General features: G+C 44.4%; 2 protein-coding genes across 2 annotated transcripts in view; both read right to left on the bottom strand.

Moving 5' to 3' along the window:
• The window catches only part of LOC120054787 (C3 and PZP-like alpha-2-macroglobulin domain-containing protein 8), a 49,254-nt gene extending 31,551 nt beyond the window's left edge, over positions 1–17,703 (bottom strand). Inside the window, exons 1-22 of the mRNA XM_039002410.1 lie at positions 17,260–17,703; positions 14,811–14,962; positions 13,951–13,973; positions 13,248–13,413; positions 10,697–10,749; positions 10,141–10,158; positions 9,340–9,394; positions 9,146–9,259; positions 8,850–8,934; positions 8,607–8,715; positions 8,256–8,483; positions 7,950–8,120; positions 7,445–7,573; positions 7,058–7,250; positions 6,668–6,843; positions 4,306–4,455; positions 4,048–4,209; positions 3,815–3,957; positions 3,476–3,538; positions 2,098–2,329; positions 1,342–1,495; positions 8–147 (exon numbers count right to left, since the gene is read on the bottom strand). Coding sequence (XP_038858338.1) covers positions 8–147; positions 1,342–1,495; positions 2,098–2,329; positions 3,476–3,538; positions 3,815–3,957; positions 4,048–4,209; positions 4,306–4,455; positions 6,668–6,843; positions 7,058–7,250; positions 7,445–7,573; positions 7,950–8,120; positions 8,256–8,483; positions 8,607–8,715; positions 8,850–8,934; positions 9,146–9,259; positions 9,340–9,394; positions 10,141–10,158; positions 10,697–10,749; positions 13,248–13,413; positions 13,951–13,973; positions 14,811–14,962; positions 17,260–17,339 — 2,796 coding nt within the window. The 5' untranslated portion in view covers positions 17,340–17,703. The remainder of the gene's footprint in view (positions 1–7; positions 148–1,341; positions 1,496–2,097; positions 2,330–3,475; positions 3,539–3,814; positions 3,958–4,047; positions 4,210–4,305; positions 4,456–6,667; positions 6,844–7,057; positions 7,251–7,444; positions 7,574–7,949; positions 8,121–8,255; positions 8,484–8,606; positions 8,716–8,849; positions 8,935–9,145; positions 9,260–9,339; positions 9,395–10,140; positions 10,159–10,696; positions 10,750–13,247; positions 13,414–13,950; positions 13,974–14,810; positions 14,963–17,259) is intronic.
• Positions 17,704–18,963: 1,260 nt separating this feature from the next.
• Positions 18,964–22,535, bottom strand: sac3d1 (SAC3 domain containing 1). Its single transcript, XM_039001885.1, has 4 exons — positions 22,479–22,535; positions 21,687–22,068; positions 21,315–21,591; positions 18,964–19,978 (listed from the first exon to the last, which is right to left on the bottom strand). Exons 1-4 carry the CDS (start codon positions 22,505–22,507, stop codon positions 19,515–19,517), a joined length of 1,152 nt encoding a protein of 383 aa, XP_038857813.1. The 5' UTR covers positions 22,508–22,535; the 3' UTR covers positions 18,964–19,514.
• Between the last annotated feature and the right edge of the window lie 968 nt (positions 22,536–23,503).

Genomic DNA, 23,503 nt, shown 5'->3' with positions numbered 1-23,503 from the left:
CTCATACCTCCACCAGGACACTCCTTCGGACATAGTCAAGGCCAATGGGGGTCCTCCGGTCCTCCAGGTCATCTATGTTTTTGCCTGTTTTAGTTGACTGGAGTCCATCTAAGCAGCAGCCCGGCTCACTATAGGCAATGGCCCGTGCTACGGCAGGAAAAACAGAGACATACTTCACCTCACCATACTTTATATCAGGATAGTTTTTTTTGCCTGTAAGTTCCCACTTAGCAGGACTTTTATTGCATACATTTTAAGTACAAATGTACTGTATAAAATAAACCCGAACAAGCAGCCAAAAGACTATAGCGTGAAGAATGCTATTTGAAGAAAACATAGTTATGTTAATGAAATTGCTTTGAAATACATCTATCAACAACACAATACCACATTGCACAACAACACAAATCATGGTTGTCAAAGAACATGTAGTTCCCTTTGCAGAGGAGCACATTGGAGACGTGGCTGTGTGCCAATGTGTTCTCTTTGTATGTGTGTAGTGAAAGGGAAAGACTAGGGGCCAGGGGAACGAGAGAGCCGTGGGGGGCCCATTGACCACCAGTGACCTGAAAACTCATCAACATGCCACTGAGTGTCAGTGCAAGGCCCCGGCTGCTCCCCCGCTGGTGGCCTGCTTTGTACCTTTGATGGGACTGTTTGTATCGCTGGATGACCAGATCACATAAAGGCGTCAGCATGCTTCAGTTCGGCTGGCGGCTAGGCGAACCGAACGAGTGTGCTAGCACACTCCCTTAAAAGACCTTTGCGAGAAACAAGCGGCAATAGTACTCATTGTCCAATTTGAGAGGCCGTAGCCAGTATACATTTCCTCAAAATAGTCACAATTAATCTAAGAGAACTCAAGAAAACTGTCATTCATTTTGAAGTTTTTGCAGAGGAAATCTTAGTCGCGCAATTCTACATCTAACTAAGATGTTTGGTGCAGTACTTCGCAATGTCGTCATAATATATGCACAAACTCTTCATAACTGTTTCGTCTGGGAAGAATGCAGAAGCCTTAAGCCTCGGGTCTTTTAGCAGTATTGAACCTCTTGGGCATACAGTGCAGCCTTCAAAGGCCTCATGAATTTAGAGTTGGATGGAGAGGAGAGTTAAAAGGTAGGTGTTACTCATTCAGCATGTAACAACAGCATTCACAAAAGGGCAGTGTACCATACCAACCTGCAATATCCTATGAATCAAATAAATCCCTAACTTCAAGAGTTACTAGCAATACGCTTACAACATCAGAAAACGGAGGTGTTCCGGAACCGTAAGAACTATGAGAGAACTTAGAACTCTTCCCCAGGGGTTCCCCAGTAACTGACTAGATGGAATAACCTGTGATGTTAGCCGCGCCCAGCTCAGTGAAGGACAGCACTATGGATGTGGGTGTGGCCTCTCCAGGAGCCACACATTTCTTCCTGGTCAGGTGATGCTTCCCGGGGTGACCCACAAACTTGATGCCTTTGGGAACGGTGACTTTGACATAGACCTGAGCAAGATGGAGAGAGGGAGACACACACACACATACATACACACACAGGAAGGCACTGCATTAGCGCAACAGATATGGATATCTTCTGACAAGACATGATTTCGTCATATCTGCTCTCCGTTTCGTCCCTTCATGTAGCGTGACCTCCTCAAAGCTCTTAAAGGATTTTGGGGAATTTCGAATCACATTGCACATTTTCCATGCTGACTGACTCATGGCTCTAAGGCTCCCTGAAGGATTAAGTTCCACCCATCGTCCAAATTTCGCAGAGGGCTCGGTAATGCAGTCAGATTGTTTCACTGTTCTTTACCCACACGCTACAAGTCGTAAATAACTGCAGGAAATATAAGAATCACATGTTTTCAGGCAGACATCAAAGGCAGGGCTCCATTGGCTTACATAATCACCTAACATGACATTAAAGCACACCATGCATAGCCCTTCAACAGGCTCATCTGCCAACATCATGATGTCATCTCTGTAAACAGGAGGATGGACACACTTATGGTCATGTTAGGACCAGATTTCTCTGCTCCAAGCGTACATATTTCCTTGTGGTCGTCATGGTATAGGATCCACCCCTTCTTTCGCCCCCTCACCTCTGCGCAGGTAGACAGGTAGTTGTAAACAGTCAGCGGTACTTTGGTCTGCTCCCCACGTATCACACCGTAGGGGAGGGTGAAGTCGACGAAGAAGGGCTTGAAGGTACGAAGCTCCGCCCTCTTGGCAAGGCCCAGCCCCTTCTCCTCTGACAAGCCAATGGCCTCTGTCACCCAGGTGGTAATGGAGTCTGGAACGTCCAATCGTAACTCAGCTTCGCCGGTGACATCACTGCCAAAACAGATTTGGGTGGAACATTTTTACTCAAAAGCTAATGCACCATTCCAACAAACAATGTTCTCTAATCATGACCCCATAGAAAACACTGTTTCAGACTAATGTTTGGAACAAGACCACGTTATGGGAATGAAGGGGATTGATCTAATATGTGTCTCATCTGGGAAACACCTGTAACTAAGTAATATTCTGCCCATAACACATTGCAATACATAGGTGTGAAAAACAGGCAGGTGTTCAGTAAAGCTGTAAATTAGTGAGATCATTGTTGGCTACCCGTACTGACGTTGGTTTTGGCCGGCTTTCACAGGGCATAATAAGTGTTCTCGGAAATTACTAACGCACTGCCTTTTGATCAAAGTCAACCCAAAATTACTTTGATACACTCAATAAGGGAAATCAAAGCGTTGGATTGAATAGGAAATTAGGCAGAACATAACTCTGCCCAAAGGAATCAAGCATATGGAAATCTATGGCCAGTTCATTTATATTGGCTGGAAATGAATAGCAGGAGCTGTTGAGAAAGCCGATGTGTGTTCCAAGACAACCCTGCTTAAATGGGCCACATTCACACCCACTGGGAGAAAGTGCAGTGGTGAAATATCCCCCTCTCAAATATGTGCTCCCTTACCCCTCCCACTCCTCCATCCTCACAGATCTGGAACACCACCAAATCCCAATTAAATACCCACAATCTGTTGCAGCTGAGACCATCTCCACCCACTCTCTCAAACACACACACACAAATGCATTCAGACACACAGGTGTCATACTCATAGGGGGCACAGGGGCACGTGCCAACCTCAGATTTGACCCGTAAAAAAATATAAAATATATATATATATATTTTTTGTTGTTGTCATTTCTCTGTAATACTACAAGCCACCTAGCAATTTTATGAAGTTGGCTTTAAGCTAGCTCAGATAGGTTCTCAATCTCCAAACCTCATACCAAGAAGCCATTTCAAGTTAGAGTAGCTAGCTTGTCTAACTATCTCAGCTGGTATGCCTGCTGGCAAGGTTGGGAGACTTTAGAAAAGCAAGCAATTAATAAATAAGACTTACATTCCTTTCAATCTTTTACCCAGACGCATACATACAAACACGCACACACACACAGATGATGTGGGTGTTCCTGTACCTGACATTGATGCAGTGCCACACCCACGTCTCCGGGAAGAATGTCCGCCTGCGCTTCTCGGCTCTGCAACCAAAACAACACAAACTGACATCAATAAAGGCCTTCCATTATGGATCTGGATGCAATAACCTGTAATTGGAAAATGGATTGTTTTTAAACCCACGCTGACATTTAAGGCACGTGTGTAATGTTCATCTCAAGGATTGAAGTCATTTGAAGAGTAAAGTCCTAAATATTTATGGTCCCCATCCCAACAGTCCAGTTTCTTGTTCAGAATAGTGGGCACATTGACTAGTTCTAATGGGCAAAAACCTGGCGTTATACTGTATGTGTAGCTACCTGGGCACAGTGCGCGAGTGCATGGCTGCCACCAGTGTGGATGTGTGAGGCTGAAAGGCAGGAACGGCCTCATCTGTGTACATCCCTCCAGTCTGTCTGTGGTTCAGGGTCACCATGTCAGTCATCACCACGAGACCAGTCTCCTGTTACACATCACAGACACACATTGTAAAAACGATAGACTGAGGATCTTATGCTACGCCTAATGACTGGTGATTGGGCGTTGTTCTCACCGTGAAGGCGAAGCGGGCATCTTTAGTGATGTCCCAGTGCCAGGGGAACACTGAAGAACGCCTCCGTCGCTTAGACGACAGACCCGGCCACCAGAAGTGCCCGTCGTCTTTGGGGACTCCAAAGCCATCGGACACATCAAAGTCTGCCAGTTCTTTAAACACCTACAGAACAGTGGACATGGATGGCTCACATTATTTTCCTGTTCGAATGTAGTGGTACTATAGATTAGAAACAAGGTAAGATGGAGGGAGACAGACCTTGTCTGGACTGAGCTGGAAGTCTGGCTTGAGAAGGTAGAGGCTCTTGTCCACAGTGGCGACACACACGCAGGAGCCCTTCTCACCAGTGACACGCATACTGATAGGGTCACCTGGCATCGACTCATTGGTAGACAGAGAGACAGACACCTACAGACAAACAAAGATAAAGATGAGAGTTCCTGTGAGACCCATAGCCATGATGATGTATTTATGGTCAGGAGTCAAAAGTTAAACGCAAGGCCTGAAGATGGACAATGACAGCTCTAAACTTTAGCCCTTTATGTGTTCCTGCTGACCTTCTTTTTCCAGCTCCTAACCTAACCCCTCATCATCCTGCCTGTCATGACCCTGCGCGTGCACACACACACACACACACACACACACACACACACACACACACACACACACACACACACACACACACACACACACACACACACACACACACACACACACACACACACACACACACACACACACAGTCTCTGTCTAATCATGCCCATGCAGGTAGCCACACACACACCTCCCTACTTCATTGATTGCATACCAGGGAGCAGTAAATACTTCAGGGAAGGAGTTAACCCAGCCTGCCTAATGCAGCCAGCAACTGGGGAGCTCATGGGCCAATACAGCTGGTTGTTTACAGGGACTCACTGGCACTGGGGATCCCACTGTAGCATAGCATGAGACTTCAGTCAACTACACACGAACAGTGGGTAATGTCTCAGTCATCCAAAACTAGGGCTGCGCGATATTCCAAATGCCTGTATCGCAAGAATCAAGGTTTTGTTATTTTTCGTTTTTATGAGCGTTTATGTCCGCTTGTTCTCATGTTGTCTTTTTGGTCTCCTCTTGTCTCTTTCACGCCTTCTGTGCTGTGTGCAACTTCACATTTACACCAGAGATCTGTATATAATGACGAGATGCTCATGTCTCCGCCCTAACAATTGGAGCCGTTGTCCCAAAGGCAGGAAGATAGGTGACAAGCTTAGGTCCAAAATAAACCCATAGAAACACATTGGGCATATTTTGGACAGATTTTGGCAAGAGTGAAACCTCTTGCTTCGCCTCTTCCTTTCTGCTTACGCTTACACACACTCACACACACACACACCAAGCCCCTCTCCCGCCACTCACAACAACAAAGATGAGAGATCACTTCTTCCTCTCTGACAAGTGCTTTCAAATCGCTATTTGCATTTGATGTTTGGTCCAACAGAATTGGTCACATGGACACCGAAACACATTGAGGCATTTTACTGTAACAGAGGAGAAGTTAACCCTTTTTATGTCTCAACTACTCAAATTGCACGCAAAACAGACACTACTAAAACAGGAGTATTGATGCACATTGGTTCTGGAAAATGAAGGCTCAGTTTGTCGCGCGCCATTGCAGTACCACTATAGCAGCATTTCTGCCAAAGACTGTTATACTAGCTGTCTAGTGTGTGTTTTATAAATGTGCAATAAGTATAAAAAGATGCATTTGTATAAGAAATTGCCAACTTGTTCTCATTCTGAGAAATAAGGTAGGCCACTTGATTTCAACATCTGAACAAAGTGGACAGGGTAGCATGCTGTTTAAACAGTTGGAGACGGACAGAAGGGTGTGTTCATAACAATTCAACTGTTCTACCTTGTCAGCTAGCAAATAGATCCAAGTTGGATAAACTTCAAATATAAATATTATCTGGATACTCACTAGCACGTGGGCTTGTGCTTGAGATATTGTTTATGAGACCTGTGTTAATTTTCTATAATGCCTGTTTCAAGAAGTTAGTCATTATTAGTGAATGTGCATTCAGGTTAAATTGGTAACAAAAAGGGCCTTTTCATAGACTGACCTGAATGCCAGATCACTGATTATTGCAAAAAAAGCATCTATTTGAAATAATGAAATAATTAGTGGGTCTTATGGTTTTGTAAGGCTTATATTTAGTTTAGGTATCATTTCACAAGCCCTGAATTAATTTGATTATTGCTGACTGTTTGACATGCAGTGTATTTTACCTTTAATTGTACAGCAAAACATATTTTTTGAAAAATAAAAAATAATAATCGTGACAGGATTTTTAGGCCATATTGCCCAGCCCTATCCCAAACTGAACGTGGCCTGGTTGCCAGTATGTTTCTGATTTAGCCAACTCCTTTGTTGTCTGGTATGAGTTGGCTAAATCAGGGACAAATTGGCAACCATGATAGACCTACCTATCATTCTGACAGCTACTGTGTGTACAGGTAGGACTGTGTGTACAGGTAGGACTGTGTGTACAGGTAGGACTGTGTGTACAGGCAAGACTGTGTGTACAGTGCACATTGAGGGACGCAAGGACTCAGAGAGGGACGTCCTGTACGGTACCTGGTTCTCAAAGCTGGGCTGTACAGGGATCTGTAGACTGTCAGTGACGCCCTCTCCATTCTCCTTCACATAGTAGACCAGGATGCGGCTGAGGGGCGCCATGGAGTGGGTCACTGGGAAACGCAGCACCAACATACAGCTGTCTGTCTCACCCTGTGGGGAGGAGGCTGCCGGACCTGGAGAGCATGGGAAGAGAAGATGAGGGTAAACGGAGAGAGGAGATAAGGGGTGGAAGAGACAGAGAGGGGCGATTCAGAGCTAAATATGTACAGAGTTTGAACAACTATCCTCTATGCATTCTTAGCAGAATGCATTGAAACATTTGGTGCAAACATGGTGTCCATTGGTCAATGTTCTCTGCTCTTCATTATGGGACTCTATAGTACTGACCAGAGCCACTGGGTGGCGTGGTGGTGTGGATGTTCTTGTCAAAGGTGACCGCTGCCCTCTTGCTTCTGTGGGCTGTAGCGTTGGGCTGCTGCTGGCCGGACTGGACAATGTTTCCTCTGGAGGCGATCTCATAGTGGAGGGTGAAGTTACAGGGACAGGTGGACTTCAAAGTGACATCAGCCTCTTGACCGATCTAAACACACAAAAACACACACCACTATTACCCTAGGGACATCATTAAGGATCATAATAGTATTAGAAGTACCATGTTATTACTGCTTACATACAGTCTGTATATGATATGTGGCCCATGTCTCAACGATGGTGTTGGAGACCTGATGATCTGTAATGCTAGTAAAGTAATGATAAGTCGAGTGGAGTGCCTACCTTGAGAGGAGCGCTGAGGCTCTGGATCTGAATGTGACACTTGCTGGGGGAGTACCAGCTGCTGATGGACAGGTAGCTGGGGAGGTACTGGTCTCCAGCCGGACGGCCATCTATGGCTGTCACCTTGGTCTGGGGCACAACACACAACAGGATTTAACCCACCAATACATCAAGCAAAATCCTATCAAACAAAATCCTGATAGCTCGGAGTTTATGAATAGCTCTTATGAGAAGCTAACTAAACTCTAACCATGTCCACGTCCATCTCTCTCTTCCTCCTCCACCTCTCCCTCTATATCTCCATTCCCTCTATCTCTCCCTCTCTCGCTCCACCTCTCCCTCTATCGCTCCACCTCTATCCCTCCACCTCCTCCATCCATCTCTCCAACAGCCTCTATCTGTCCTCCTTCCTCTATTTGTCCACCTTCCTCTATTTGTCCACCTCCTTCTATTTGTCCTCCTCCCTCCATCTCTCCACATCTCTCCACCCCCATGGTCCACTGACCTCCAGCCAGACGTACTGGGCAGAGTTGGGAATGGAGGGGATCTCAAACGTGGCCTGGCCATCCCTGGACGTCAGCTCGCTGGTGTACACGTTGTCCTTAGGGGTCAGCTCCGCCTTCACACGCACCCGCACCCCATCTGCTGGGCTACCGTCAGGGTAAGTTACCTCTACCTGGGGGACAGGGGGACAGACAATCAGGTCTCTCGCATTGAGACGCATAAGTGAACGCAAGTCTTGTACAGTCCAGTTTCCCTTGATAGAGGTCACGTGAAGTCAATCATATGAATACCTTTGGCTGTCTCTTACCTTTCCCTTGTAGGGCAGGCCAGGCTTGAACTGTTTGCGAGTATCCTTTGAGTATTTGATGTCGATAAGCTGCTTGTGAACTGGGGTTGAATCATCAAACATGGTTTGTCGCCCTCCGTCCTTGCTGGTCACTGACACCCACATGTTCACCGTGCCCCGGAAATGATCAGCCACATCCAGGGGCATCATGTCTTTGACACACAGGCTGAAGGTCGCTGAGCCTTTGATCTAATAATAGTGGAGGAAACAGACAGACTGTTAAATATCTGAAATGAATCCTAAAAGGGTTGAATGTGATTCCATTTTCCTGATCGTTTTAGATTATTCAGCACTGCAGCAGGGTTCACTCGCCTCCATTGTCTTGACCACAGGATGGCCCACCTCATGCCGGTAGTACCCAACTCCATTCACTGTCATGTTCACTGTCATCTTCCCGGTCACTGGCTTCCCAAAGATATATCTAAAGACAGAAAAGTAGGTTGTGTTTTAACAAGAGTAGAGGTGCTACTTTGCCTCTCTAATATTCAAAGAACAATATGTGTTAGGAAATCACACTGGCCATGTTGAAGTGAATGATGCGAGTCAGTCACTCACCTGGCCCTCACAGTGGCCTGTTCACACATGTTGAGGTCCTGGACGTACTGTGGAGGGTCTATCACCAGCTCAAACTTGGGCATCACTGTGTGGAGCAGGGGGAGAGGAGTCCACATTATGCAAAGAGAGGCATGACAACTTGGCTGTACAGTCCCAGTTCAAACCTATAAATACCACCTCAAACAGAAGGGTCTTTGAACGTATCTATGTTATGTAATCATGCTGGAGTTCCAAAACCTTTCAACCCAAACCACATCCCAATCTGGATAAATGGTCACGCTCAGTTATCAACTCACCATACTTCTGCACTTCAAAGGACTTGTTGTAGGTGTGTCCCTGCATCTCTACAAAGATGAACCACTCTCCAAACACGGGCTGGTCTGAGAGAGGGAAACTCATGTTGACGACCCCTGAGGAGAAAAGCAGGGGTAAAAAAACAGTGTTTTTGACTCAGTCAACATCACATGATAACATAGGGAGTTTCTCTCACCGCAGCAGAGGGGTTTAAGCCCTTTCCACTGGACCATCCGAGATCCTCTTGGGTCCTGCAACCCAGAGTATGAATACACAGTTGATCAAGAGATTCTACTTTCATCAAAACAAGCATCAATCTGTTTCTCCCTACGTGAAAGCTGTGGGGGATTGCCCTAAAACAGCATGAACTTACAAAAGTACTCATGAGTGAAGTTATGTAAGGGTTATGTAAATACATATATTGGGGATAACCCCTCCATGTCCCCCACTCCTACAGTAAGCTACTTCTTACTGGCCTGGCTCTGACTCTAGGAGAAAGACTAACACTAACTGCTGTCAATCAGGTAATTACAGCTACTCTCACAGAAACTCCCCTACCCAGAAGGCCACTGCTCTGCTGGCTGCAGGTGACAGAATAACACAACAGCTACACAGTTATTCTTAGTGTCTGAGCTGAGCTCATTTATACAACAACTTCTACTGGAATCGTAACACCAAGTAGCATATTTACACTACAAAGCCACTGCAGACAGAGCACTGGAGGACATGAGATGGACGGAGAGTGGGGGAGAGAGAGGAGAGAGATTGAGGAGCTAGTAACAGCAGGGGAGAGCAGCTGAGTCAAAGAGAGCAGTTCCTTTCATGTTCAGTGTTAGGTTGGTCTGCTTCAGGGGCCAGGCTGGAGCTCAGAGCACAGGCCTGTTATCAAAGTGAGCCCTTCCCTGCCCTGTAATCTTCTGCCTGGGGTTGGGACACTAAACCCTCAGTGTCCGTGGCCCTCCCTCCCGGCCCAAGTGGTCCTTCTCCATCCACTCACCACAACGTAGGCTTCAATCTGCAACCAGGGCAAGAAGAAGATGGAAAAAAAAGAGTCAAGGTTGGCACACACATTAGACAAACTGCACAGCCACATGGTAAAATATCTCCTCCCCTCTCCAACAATCATCCATCTGTGAGTGCGATCGTTAGCCATTGCCAGCAGCAGACCTTTATAGCTCTAGCCATCAATAAACACACTGTCTACACAGTGGCAATGGTATATTTGGAGCCAGTTCAAAAATTCCAACAGAAATGACTCAAGGTTTGTGGAGGTAAATAGGTTACTGTACATTTAGTACACTCAGGCCAGGTTTCCCCCACTTCACTCCCCTCTGAGGGGTTCTTGAAAAAAATAAGTGTGTAAAACTAACATGATGCCGCCACCCTTCATTTGAAGCCGCTACACATCAAAAGAGAGGAGGCCAGCTGCTTGGCATCAAGGCCCACTGACACACATTAGGTCAACACACCTGATTCTCATAATTCATATCCCATCCATTTCCTGTAAGTGGGTGTGATGTCTTGGCTTTGATGTGAGAGACTGGTTGCATTACCTTGTCATTGGCCGGCCTCAGATCCGGAGTGACAGAGTACACGTTGATGAGCACTGGATTGAGAGGAACAGATTATTACCAACTTTAATGCATTTTCTTTATGTAGAGTGGAATAGACAATCCATGTCATTAGCTTTTCTCCTGGGCTGCTATTAAGACATAATGGCCTATGAGTAAATCTATCTACTGTAGAAGGTTTATGCCAATGGTTGATACTAAATTCAAAATGGAATTCAAAAGATTTAGAACCAGGAACAGATATAGCCCTTGGTTCACTCCAGACTTGACTGCCCTTGACCAGCACAAAAACATCCTGTGGCGTACTGCACTTGCATCAAATAGCCCCCGTGATATGCAACTTTTCAAGGAAGTTAGGAACCAATATACAGGCAGTTAGGAAAGCTAAGCAAGCTTTTTTAACAGAAATTTGCATCCTGTAGCACAACCTCAAAAAAGTTCTGGGACACTGTAAAGTCCATGGAGAATAAGAGCACCTCCTCCCAGCTGCCCACTGCACTGAGGCTAGGAAACACTGTCACCACCGATAAATCCAAGATAATTGAGAATTTCAATAAGCATTTTTCTACAGCTGGCCATGCTTTCCACCTGGCTACCCCTACCCCGGTCAACTGCCCTGCACCCCCCAGAGCAACTCGCCCAAGCCTCCCCCATTTCTCCTTCACCCAAATCCAGATAGCTGATGTTCTGAAAGAGCTGCAAAATCTGGACCCCTACAAATCATCTGGGCAAGACAATCTGGACCCTCTCTTTCTAAAATGATCTGGAAAAAATTGTTGCAACCCCTATTACTAGCCTGTTCAACCTCTCTTTCGTATCGTCTGAGATCCCCAAAGATTGGAAAGCTGCCGCGGTCATCCCCCTCTTCAAAGGGGGAGACACTCTAGATGCAAACTGCTACAGACCTATATCTATCCTACCCTGCCTTTCTAAGGTCTTCGAAAGCCAAGTTAACAAACAGATCACCGACCATTTCGAATCCCACCATACCTTCTCCGCTATGCAATCTGGTTTCCGAGCTGGTCATGGGTGCACCTCAGCCACGCTCAAGGTCCTAAACGATATCATAACTGCCATCGATAAGAGACAATACTGTGCAGCCATATTTATCGGCCTGGCCAAGGCTTTCGACTCTGTCAATCACCACATTCTTATCAGGAGACTCAACTGCCTTGGTTTCTCAAATTACTGCCTCGCCTGGTTCACCAACTACTTCTCTGATAGAGTTCAGTGTGTCAAATCGGAGGGCCTGTTGTCGGGACCTCTGGCAGTCTCTATGGGGGTGCCACGGGTTTCAATTCTCAGGCCGACTCTCTTCTCTGTATACATCAATGATGTCGCTATTGCTACTGGTGATTCTCTGATCCACCTCTACGCAGACGACACCATTCTGTATACTTCTGGCCCTTCTTTGGACACTGTGCTAACTAACCTCCAGACGAGCTTCAATGCCATACAACTCTCCTTCCAGCATCACTACTCTGGACGGTTCTGACTTAGAATATGTGGACAACTACAAATACCTAGGTGTCTGGTTAGACTGTAAACTCTCCTTCCAGACCCACATTAAGCAACTCCAATCCAAAATTAAATCTAGAATTGGCTTCCTATTTCGCAACAAAGCATCCTTCACTAATGCTGCCAACCACCCTCGTAAAACTGACTATCCTACCGATCCTCGACTTCGGTGATGTCATTTACAAAATAGCCTCCAACACTCTACTCAACAAACTGGATGCTGTCTATTACAGTGCCATCCGTTTTGTCACCAAAGCCCCATTTACTACCCACCACTGCGACCTGTACGCTCTTGTTGGCTGGCCCTCGCTTCATACTCGTCGCCAAACCCACTGGCTCCAGGTCATCTACAAGTCTTTGCTAGGTAAAGCCTGCCTTATCTCAGTTCACTGGTCACCATAGCAGCACCCACCCGCAACACACGCTCCAGCAGGTATATTTCACTGGTCACCCCCAAAGCCAATTCCTCCTTTGGCCGCCTTTCCTTCCGATTCTCTGCTGCCAATGACTGGAACGAACTGCAAAAATCACTGAAGCTGGAGACTCATCTCCCTCACTAACTTCAAGCACCAGCTGTCAGAGCAGCTCATAGATCCTTGCACCTGTACATAGCGCATCTGTAAATAGCCCATCCAACTACCTCATCCCCATACTGTATTTATTTATTTTGCTCCTTTGCACCCCAGTCTCTCTACTTGCACATTCATCTTCTGCACATCTATCACTCCAGTGTTTAATTGCTATATTGTAATTACTTCGCCACTATGGCCTATTTATTGCCTTACCTCCCTTATCTTACCTCATTTGCACACACTGTATATATACTTTTTTTCTACTGTATTACTGACTATATGTTTGTTTATTCCATGTGTAACTCTGTGATGTTGTTTTTGTCACACTGCTTTGCTTTATCTTGGCCAGGTCGCAGTTGTAAATGATAACTTGTTCTCAACTAGCCTACCTGGTTAAATAAAGGTGAAATACATTTTTTAAAAAGGGCCTGGGAGATTGAGACCTTTGTGTTTAGGCTTGTAGACTGGCTTATCCGTCTGGATGAAGACGGCTGTGCCCTTGCTGTCCACAGTGACAGTGGTGTAGTTGTGGAAGATATATCCCCCCTCAGTAATGTGGCGATTCCCCCACACCTTCAGATGGGCCTGACCTCTCAGACCAGGAGGGACCTGGAACCAGGAAGGACGCATACAGTATATCTTCAGGGTGCGGTACCTAACACAACACCACACCACACAGAGCAGTGGCAAACCAGATGCTAAAGTGCTTATCTAACACAGTGGACAATACAAGACTATATTTCATAAAGACAGGGGTGGGGGTTAGAGGGATGGGAGGAATCAAGTCGTGCATGTTGGATTGATCCATTCCAGCCTTTGGGGGCTACAGACCCTTACATGCACATAAACAGATGTTGCATATTATATTGAGGCTGTTACCTTATTCCAAATGAATGTGCAAAAAGGCAGATGTTCACATACAAATGATGTTAGTGTTGTTCTGTATGTCGTTTGTGGAATGCGGACAAACTGAATGGGATCTCACTACTGCACAGCTGGAGCCACAACCATTTCAATGCCTTTCAAATACACTCTTGAAACAACAATTGCGTTCTTTATTTATAACTCTACACAACAAAGACCTGATATAATCAACTGATGAATGATAGATAAAAATGCTGTTAAACACAATGACGTTGCTCTCACCTTTAATTTGATTGTACCTTTGTCTGAAATGGAGAAAAGGGAATAAAATCAATCAGTAAAAGTACACACAAAACCAAGTAAAACCTTCTCTCAAAATGATTAAGCTCTTGTGATTGAGGTGTGGTTTGATTCAAGGAACATTAACTCGTTTCAACACCGGTCCTTGAGGGGCACATTGTATACCGGTTTCCGTCCTTGCCGTTTACAGTAATCAAGAACCTTAGTTATATAATGTTTGGTTATACTGTACTTTAGGCTCAGCCACAAGTCCAATAGCGTTTGCTGGCCAAGAGTACTTAGCACTAATGAACGTAATTTGCGAACCGAGGACGCACCGATTTTACATGTAGAATCGAGTTTACATGTAGAATCGAGTGACAAATGTCTGAACGATTGGCAGACGAACGCTAGATCCACATTCGGTGCGATGTGTGCAAACATTTAGATACATCACAATAACCAGTTATGTGAAATCTCAATTTTACAGTTATCAATGAATTGCCAGAGGAAAGGAAAACCAGTGGAACTGGAGCGATGCACTCTGCAGGAAATACAGCTACAGACTCTTTCAATGAAGTGCTGAAGTCCCATTAGTAGTGCTGTCAAACAAAGCCCACATAGATATACACAAAAGCCTGGTTAGACAAGCCAGGCTTTGCCATAAACCCCCTATCATAAGAAACATCCGTTAAGGGCCCTGTGAGGTCAGGAGTTTACACTCAACCCGACAGGTCAGGGGTCAATCAGCCTCACACTGTCCCCTGTAAGAGCGTGTGTGTAATCCACTCTCAGTGTGTGTAGGGAAAGATGGTGTGTTTTTCTACGTCAGCATGTGTGTGTGTGTGTGTGGGGGTCCTCACCTAGCACAGTGCCATGGCTGTGTGCCACCGTCTCACCCTTCACAGAGAGCTGGACTTGGACATGCGTCTCCTCCACAGCGTTGAAGATGGTGATGCTCAGGGCCTCCTCCACGCCAGCGCGGAAAACTGAGGGAGCAGCAATCAGGTAACCCCTAGTGACCAGGACAAAGAGTGGGCTTGGTCAACAAACAGTGGGCCAGGGAAACTTTTGATCAGACAGTACTTCAGCCAGTGGTTCACAACTCTGGTCCTTGAGGGCTTGCTGTTTTTTACAGGTTCTGATAAATAATTCATTCTCATCCCACTATGCTTCCAGCAGCACCCAATATCAACATACCAGTGGCCCCAACTTCACCCTCCTCCTGCCCTCCAAATATGGCTGTTCCTAAGGCAGTATTGACGCGCACACATGCACACAAACACACCTCAAGGGATTTGTAAAGTGAGATGAGGTTTAACTGCGAGGTTAGCAGCGACACAGTACCTGTCAGCCAACACGGCTCTGCTCTAGTGTTCTCTTTGGGTGGTCTGAAACCACTTCTGATGTAACCTTATAGTCGTTGGTTTTTTAAACATAACCAACAAGATTCCAGACAGTCATTCTGATATTTAGTCGAGGGAAGAAGGCTGTCAGAAGGGTTGGAGGCCAAAGGACATCCTCAGATGCACATAAACATTCTAAAAGTCCAATTAAACTTTGACCAATAGTTGGCAAAAGACCACCATAAATGAGAGCAAGGGGTTCAACTGGCTTTAGATTGGAGACATACTTAGGTTTCCATGTTGTTCTTTTATCACACTATTACATTACAATTGCTACGGTGTTATTACATGCTCATTTCACCCTTTCATGAGTGAAACTCAATAAAAATGTGATTACATTATTTAAAAGGCAAGTTCTGTTTGTCATTCAGGTGACAGTTCTTCCAGACCTGGGAGCTCTCTTAAACTTTAATCGAGATCACCCAAACTAGAATGAGCATGGAATCCACCAATGCAATTGCATGTCTGAGTGTCCGATCATGTGTTTAGCATTACAGTGCTGGGAGCCAGAGGCTATCTAAGGCTATCTAAGTCCAAGAGTCATGAGAAAATCCCTTGGATAAGGGGGGCTTTGAGAATAGCAAGATAATATGAGGAAATTGACTCTCAGGGTTTGATCTGTAGCAAGTTCAATCATCTCTTTGATAGGCCTGCGTCAGGTGCTGAGGACCATGCTCACTTTAGTCACACAGGCAGATGCACTGAACTCACAGTGGTTTCTGCCTGCCTCAGAATTCAGTCTCCAATGCTGGAAGACTGATGTTCTTTTGTTAGGAACGCTGGTATTAGTCCTGTAGCATTCTCTATGGTGTGGTGTTGTGGCCTCAGCACAGCTTGTAACCCTTCACAATTAACACAGCCAAATTCTCCACTGTTCAGGATTAAGCTCTGTCATACTGTTGACAGCAGCCCAACTGATAGCATCAAAGAGCCCAAAGTCAAACGAATTTCAGTAGAGCTTTTTGTCAAACACAGGGAGGTGGAGGAAATAGTGGTATGGTACTATAGTGACCATAAGGTGCTAAGTGTGGAGGATAGTTTTCCATTCATAGGAAATAATATGTACACAAATCAAGTAAAGCATTTCATTGCTCTTAGACTGTAAGCTTTTTGTCATTTTCTTCTCCTACCAGAGATAATGGTATATGAATGGTGTATTGTAAAATAAAACATTTACTGTTTTCTTGTTGTAAATGGGCTCTAAAACACTTCTCGAAGCAGAACAGGAGTCCTGATGGACCAATTTTATACAAATTACTTTATTTTTAACTGTTTAAATTTCAATAGTGTCGTTTATGCAAATAGGGAGTAGGTGAAAACTAATGAGAAAAACACAAACTTTTATCAGGGTTGATATTTGCTGCAAAGTACTACAACGAAGTACTGCAAAGTACTACAACGAAGGCACAAATAAATTGGGGCTCAACCATTCGATTTACATCATATAACCCAAATGTCGTCTGCTTATGGGACATAGTATCATGTATAAAGCGTTGTAATAACATTTTAGAATTTTAAAAATCCCATACTTCATGTGAAAACGTGTCGACAGCATCATCAATCCAACCGCAACTAGGGCGCTGAACGTGTCAAGTGAGTTCGATACATTGTTTCACGTTCATAGCATAATGAACAAACCCTCTTTATAAATCCATGTCATTCGATTTTTCCAAACAATCCTGAATTCATTCCGCAAATGCAAAATTCAGCTTGTACTGAAAATGAAGGGAAAAAACAATACAAATACAAAACAATGCGATGTGTAAAAGTAAAAATGTTTGCAATAAATTAAGTAGTGATTGATCTGTTAAACTAGGAATGAGCAGAGTTGAAACAGTGTGGTTTTGCGTATTACAGTAAAGATGGCAACATGCTCATTTACAATAGAATTAGGTCAACCACTTACTGTCTTTCTTGTGCATAACTTCTGACGATGCAGATGAATAAAGTCCACGAGATACACGCTGTCCAGCAGGACCTCCACATTCTCAATGTTACCCCAGTTTGCTGTGACGAGAGTTCTAAAGTCGCTCAGAGTTATAAAGTTCAGACTTTCACTCAACGCTTCAAATGTACAGTAGCTTCGACCAGCCTCTCATTCTTACGTAGCCTATTCATTGAGGCACTAATGTGTGAGCGCCAACTTCTGCCTCGAATCGACAAGCAAGGATCATGTTATCAGCATCCCACTTCGAGAAATCCCGTTTCGGGGCAACTGGCTTTTTCCGTCAGAGCTCAAGGCACATAGACAGTCCTCTTTTTGCGTGCCTGATTCACCCGCCTCAGTTTCGTTCTCTCATATAACAGCATTACAGATTATTAGTGTCCTCCCATCCCCTGAAATGTAGCACGATAGAAAATAGATCATGTTTATACATTTATTTCCAGAGCCTTGGTGTTGTCCCTTTCTTCTCCAACTGTGCCTCCTCGCCTCCTTGACGTTTCAAAGCTTTTGTCACGGCTGGTTCGAGTCAGAACAGCTCCTATAGCCTAACTCAGGGGTTCCCAAGCTTTTTCACTCCGGGGCCCCTCTTCCAGAATTCACCCCGCGCGCGCACGCGCCACGTCTATTTCTATGAGCACAGCACTGTTCATGACACAAACTGCTTGTTAGTGGAAATAATTTAAAGCTTAACTCCTGCAATTCTACACATTTTGTCATAGGTGAAAAAGAAAATGTTGCAGTTTTAAAGCTACATTTCTTGCAATTTTATACATTGTGTCATGTCTAATGTGTATTCATGTGATACGACCAGTTGATCTGGACATTTGACAATGACCCTGGCCTGAACAACAATAAAAATACAACTAAGCCCCTGCTTCCAATCTGTAAATAGCACACCCGACTACCTCATCCCCATATTATTACTTACCCTTTTGCACCCCAGTATCTCTACTTGCACATCATCATCTGCACATCTATCACTCCAGTGTTAATGCTAAATTGTAATTTTTCACCTCTATGGCCTATTTATTGCCTACCTCCCTACATTTTCACACACTACATAGATTTTTCTTCGGTGTTATTGACTGTACGTTTGTTTATGTGTAACTGTTGTTTTTGTCACACTGCTTTGTTTTATCTTGGCCAGGTCGCAGTTGTAAAGGGTTCTCAACTGGCCTACCTGGTTAAATAAAGGTGAAATAAAAATAAAATAAATAAATGTAACAGTCTGGAGTAAAATCTCTTTGCAGTTGGCATTACATTTTGTACTAATCAGTGTTGTCTACTTAGCAGTCTAATTAATCCAGGCATGATGTTTGATTAACCTGACAGAAGTGATCTAAGTATGAATATGATTAGTTGCATACATGCAATATTGATGAAAACCCTCTTAACTTGGGTATGTGAACTAATGTTCGAAATATCAGGGTAGTTCAAATTAATCTTTGTCGCAGTCATAATATGCGTTTCAATGCTTGCAGTGCTCACACTCTCCAGATAAACCTTTAGCCCCCTCAAGTGGCAAATTGTGAGCACTGATAAATGTAACAGTCTGGACAATCATTTCCATTGAATGAGCACTTGAATACTTTTCCATACAGTCTTCCAGCGCTTCATACAATTCACAAGGATTCATTAGAAAGACAGCAATTGTATTTACCCCTTTAGTTATAGGAAAACAGCCTGTCACAACCGCTCTAGCCTCACATGACCATCCTTCCAAATGTTGTTTCATTGACTCATGTGAGAAGCCTGAACTTCTAGGCTACACCCACTCATACTCAACCACTGCAGCACACACAAAATGTCAATAGCACTGGCAGAGAAGTAAAAATGCATGAAAGAAAACAGACTAAACTTTAAAAAAATAGTTGCTTAATTTTAAAACCATAGGCAGCAGAAGTCAAAAACAATTATAGATACAGTATATATACACAGTATAAAACATGGCAATTCGTGTGGTTCTCTATATGACATACATTTCTTGTATGATCGCTGATCTATCATAATGAAATGTTTGATTTGACCAAAAAAGCAACTTAATAATCACACATTTTTATGTGTAAATGTAAGGTGTCAATGTTAAGAGAACATTCACAATTCACATTAAAACAAGTTTATTTAGAAAACAACTTAAAAATCTATAAAATCAAGTGCATCTCAGTCTTCTTGGAGCAGGCAGGCCGCAGTTTATCCAATGTCCATGTCTGGTCATATCAAGTGCAGCCATGAATGATGCTACCAACAGTGAGATCCCTCTGCTTCCTGTCCACCAGATCATGAAAGTGTGCACACTGAAGCTTCCCAGCCTCTGGCTCAGTGAAGGAGGTCTTGGAGAAGACCACAGAGTCCCCATGGACTTCCACCCCATGGGCCTGGCACAGCTGGTTGGTGAGGGGGACATCCAGGGCCAGGATGTGGGCCAGCTTGTGGAGGGGGAAGCGGCAGTTCTTGCTGCTGTGTCCGTGGCTGTAGATCAGCAGCAGGTCCCTGCGACAGGTCTCTAGGTGCCGGTGCAGGGCACAGCTCTGCAGGAAGTCCAGACTGTGGGCCAATCGGAGGAGTCGTACAGGGTTGCGTTCCATGAAGGCCCGGCTCACTGACAGGGCCAGATGCATGACAGGGGAGGAGCGTATCCGCTCTGGCAGCTCCATGGTGTGCTGTGTGGCACGGCTTGAACCTGGATATATTATACAGGAAATATGAGTCTGTTAAGAGAGCAGACAGTGCACAGTAGATCACCGTGAAGATCAACATGTAGAATCGTCTAGAAATTAATATAAAATGACTGATGATGTTCTATGGTCAGAGGCGATAGGACGACCACCTGTTGCTTTTCAGTACACTCGGCTGTCAGTTTCTCTGGCGTTTCCTCTTTTAGTGAAATTACAAGTCTAATTCGCAGTAACACCATCATTAATCATATGCAGCTCTTTTACACAATATTGGTCCTTTGGCCATTTCCTTCATCTCATATGTACCATTGGTGAACCCAACCCTGTCCTCAGAGAGGCTGTGATTCAATTATCTTTAAGAGTCGTGCTCTACATGTCAGCTATTTGTATGAAGACAGCAATTTACCATCCATTTTTTGTGTTTTTTACTCCCAAACTCCCAGTGGATGTCTCAGTAAGTGAGAGTAAAAAAAACAACAAGCTAGAACCTACCCAGGTTGTCTTGTATTTATGTGAACACAATGTTGGCTACAATCCAGGGCCCAGAACTTACGAGTATTTTAACCATGCATCTTTCTTACAGCGGGCAAAGATGCAACATGCATTTCCCAAAACACCACACACAGAGAACAGTCGTACGTTGTTGGAGCATGTGTTGATACGGATAGGATCGAAAGGGTGTACTGCTCTCAGATCAGCTTTCTCCATTCAAATCTTTCCTTAACATTAGAATTATTTCACAAAACTGATGACAGATCAGCTCCTAGAAAGATATTACCACCTATGGCTGCAAATATTGAGGTGGCTTATCACCAATTTGGCACATCATTGCACCAATGTTAAACTACACATGAAATATGTTGACAAATTACAGACAGTAGCAAAATAGAACTGATTGAACATTAAATGTATTTTAATATGATTGAAAGGGGCCAATAGCTTACTGTTCATATTTTAATGCAGTTCTTGTTTTTATTTGAAGCATCTTTTTACACATCGCTTGTTTGTATCAACTGCAAAAACATTGGCAACTTTGTATTTGTAGTCAACTTTGTTCTGAAGTTCTCGGCGTCACAGAGAGACAAATAAACCATGTGATTCTATGTTTAGCGGAGAACTGTGTATAAAGTGAGGTGGGAGGGCAAAAAAAGCATCTAACGACCTGTTTAGCTGTTCGACGAGTGGTCTGTGGCAGGCGTTAGATTATAAGCGTTTAAGTGCAACGTTAATAACAATGGTTTTGGGGAAACAGCTCAGGAATTTACCGACACTCCTACAAAGGTTCTAGCGACGAACTTAGCTTAAAGATGCATTTGGGAGACTGGGCCCAGGGCTACTCACCCAGGTTGTAGAGGAGACCGAGGGCCTGGAACTCCTCCTGGTTGGGGTGCTTTCCACTGGTGTAGCATTCCAGCAGCCAGCTGAGGCTCTCCTGCAGGTGGGTGTCATTGATGCGGGGGTCGTAGAGGCGCAGGGGCTCCCCACACAGCCGGTAGGAGGCGTAGATCAGGAAGCGGACTGTCCTCTCCAGCACGGCCACACAGTCAGCACCAGACACCCTCTGGATTATCATATCCTGTCTCACACTGCGCAGCCGGTCAAAGACAAAGTCATACACCTAGAAATGCACAGCACAAGAAGAAATGTGTTAATGAAATGTTGCATAAAATAATATGACAAGATAACAGAAGGCATATAGTGGAGATGACTAGCCTCGGTCCATGGACGCAGTGTGGGGGAGGCAGCGATGTTGTCGACGAGGTAGAACACCGTCTTTAGCAGCACAGCTGGTGGTCGCAGGTCACTAGGTCGAGTGGAGTCCTTCCCTGCTGCAGGTCTAGCATACTCCTTTACCACTCCTGAGGGGTCAGCCGTGGGCCAGCATTCCCACTCAGTACCTGACAACACCTCAAATCGGTGCAGTAAGTTCTGGGCCTCCCTGTCCTGCAGCTCGCGGATAGGGCACATAGACAGGCAGACACCCCTGGGGATGGACTCCTGCCTCCTCTCCTCTTGCACTTCTCGCCATACCCCCTGGTTGTGGTGTTGCCTCCAATCCCTTTCCACGGGCTGTCCTCTCCTTCTGGAGTGGGAACTATTGAAGAGACATTTTTGATCAAGCCTCAAAATACTATCACTGAGAAAGAAGTGGATAACATTAAATAAGTATAATGGACGCAGCACTAGCGGTCCTTACAAAAGCATGTTCATAGCGGGAATGGCATTATTTCATCCTTCTAGCAGCTTTACATGCAAGGCTGCCATTCAAAATAATTAGTACGAAGAAAATGCCAGTCGACTAAGCACTCCCTGAATGTATAGCTAACGTTAGCTAGCTAGGCTGTGTGCTTGCTTGCCAGTGTTATCTTACTGTACTTGATTCTACATAATACTGTGCAAGATAATTTTCTTATCCATTTTCTACGATGCTACAGATCATTTACAAATTCATCTTAAAAACGTGGATAAACACTTATATTTAGATCAAAACAAACAAAAACTCACACACGACAAGACGCTCTCTTGTTGTTCATTGGTCAACTGTGACGGCAACAACGTCACTTGCCAGAATGAGCCAATCAGCAACAACGAATTCCACGTTTATCGGGATGGCTTCTACGTCACATCCGGCGAACGGAACTTTAGCAATAACTTGTCACATGTATCAATTCAGTAACGGTGCTAAAAATGTATCCTTGCAGCAATATCATACGGATACAAATGTTTACAATTGAAACACTTCCGAGGTGACGGAAATGTCTTACAATATCAAGTCATTTGAAAAGCACGTAAAATACATTTAATATTGAGGTATACAATATATAAAGTTTTACAAAACAATTCCCATGTTCAGTAATTAAACTATGTTAACAAAACTATAGACTGTACATGCTATACAAGGTTCTCCAATGCTGCTTCACTGTTTGGGGCACTTTTTGGTCAAGCCAAGCTCCTCCAAGACCTGCTGAATCTGAACGGTCTGGCAACTGACCAGCGATGACAGCTCCACCAACTCTGAAAGACCCCTGTGAAGAAGGAAATCCTGTGGTCACCAAAACAAAAATAAACCCACTAGACATTAATTAATTGTTTATCATTTCTTTGGAAAACGTTACAGTGTCTTGAAGTGACACCATAATGTTAGTGTGTTGACCAGTGTAAACACTTAGCTTATGCGTGCATACACATACAGTAAATCAGTCAAAGGGCAAGACTCACTAATAACAAGTTGAAAATTCATAATTGCTTCAAAACACTTAAACAAAAAATAACATCTTAGGTCTCTAATCTATAGTCTTACCCTGAGAGCTGATGTTCTGTGCAGCAGCTTTCATCCCTCTCAGGCACTCAACAGAATTCTCATTCATCCCTCTCAGGCACTCAACAGAATTCTCAGCTCATGCTGAGCTCCCTGTGTGCACTGCAGTAACACTTCCTCACTCATCTTCAGGCTAGCAGTGACTTTATCTGCATGGGTAGGACACATTCAAACACATTCATAGGAAATCATATCCTATGCGAAAGCAATA

Source organism: Salvelinus namaycush, chromosome 10 (genome assembly GCF_016432855.1).
Source record: "Salvelinus namaycush isolate Seneca chromosome 10, SaNama_1.0, whole genome shotgun sequence".
Taxonomy (NCBI): domain Eukaryota; kingdom Metazoa; phylum Chordata; class Actinopteri; order Salmoniformes; family Salmonidae; genus Salvelinus; species Salvelinus namaycush.
Note: the sequence above shows the minus strand (reverse complement) of the source record. Positions and strands in the feature narration are given on the sequence as shown.

What these genes read in the sequence shown, in the direction of transcription:
- sac3d1 (XM_039001885.1), bottom strand. Translation starts at nt 22,507, where the DNA reads ATGAACAACAAGAGAGCGTCTTGTCGTGT. An exon ending in AAGAGAGCGTCTTGTCGTGT is followed by an intron (nt 22,069 to 22,478) that starts GTGAGTTTTTGT and finishes TCTCTTCAATAG; the next exon opens with TTCCCACTCCAGAAGGAGAG. An exon ending in CACTGCGTCCATGGACCGAG is followed by an intron (nt 21,592 to 21,686) that starts GCTAGTCATCTC and finishes GTGCATTTCTAG; the next exon opens with GTGTATGACTTTGTCTTTGA.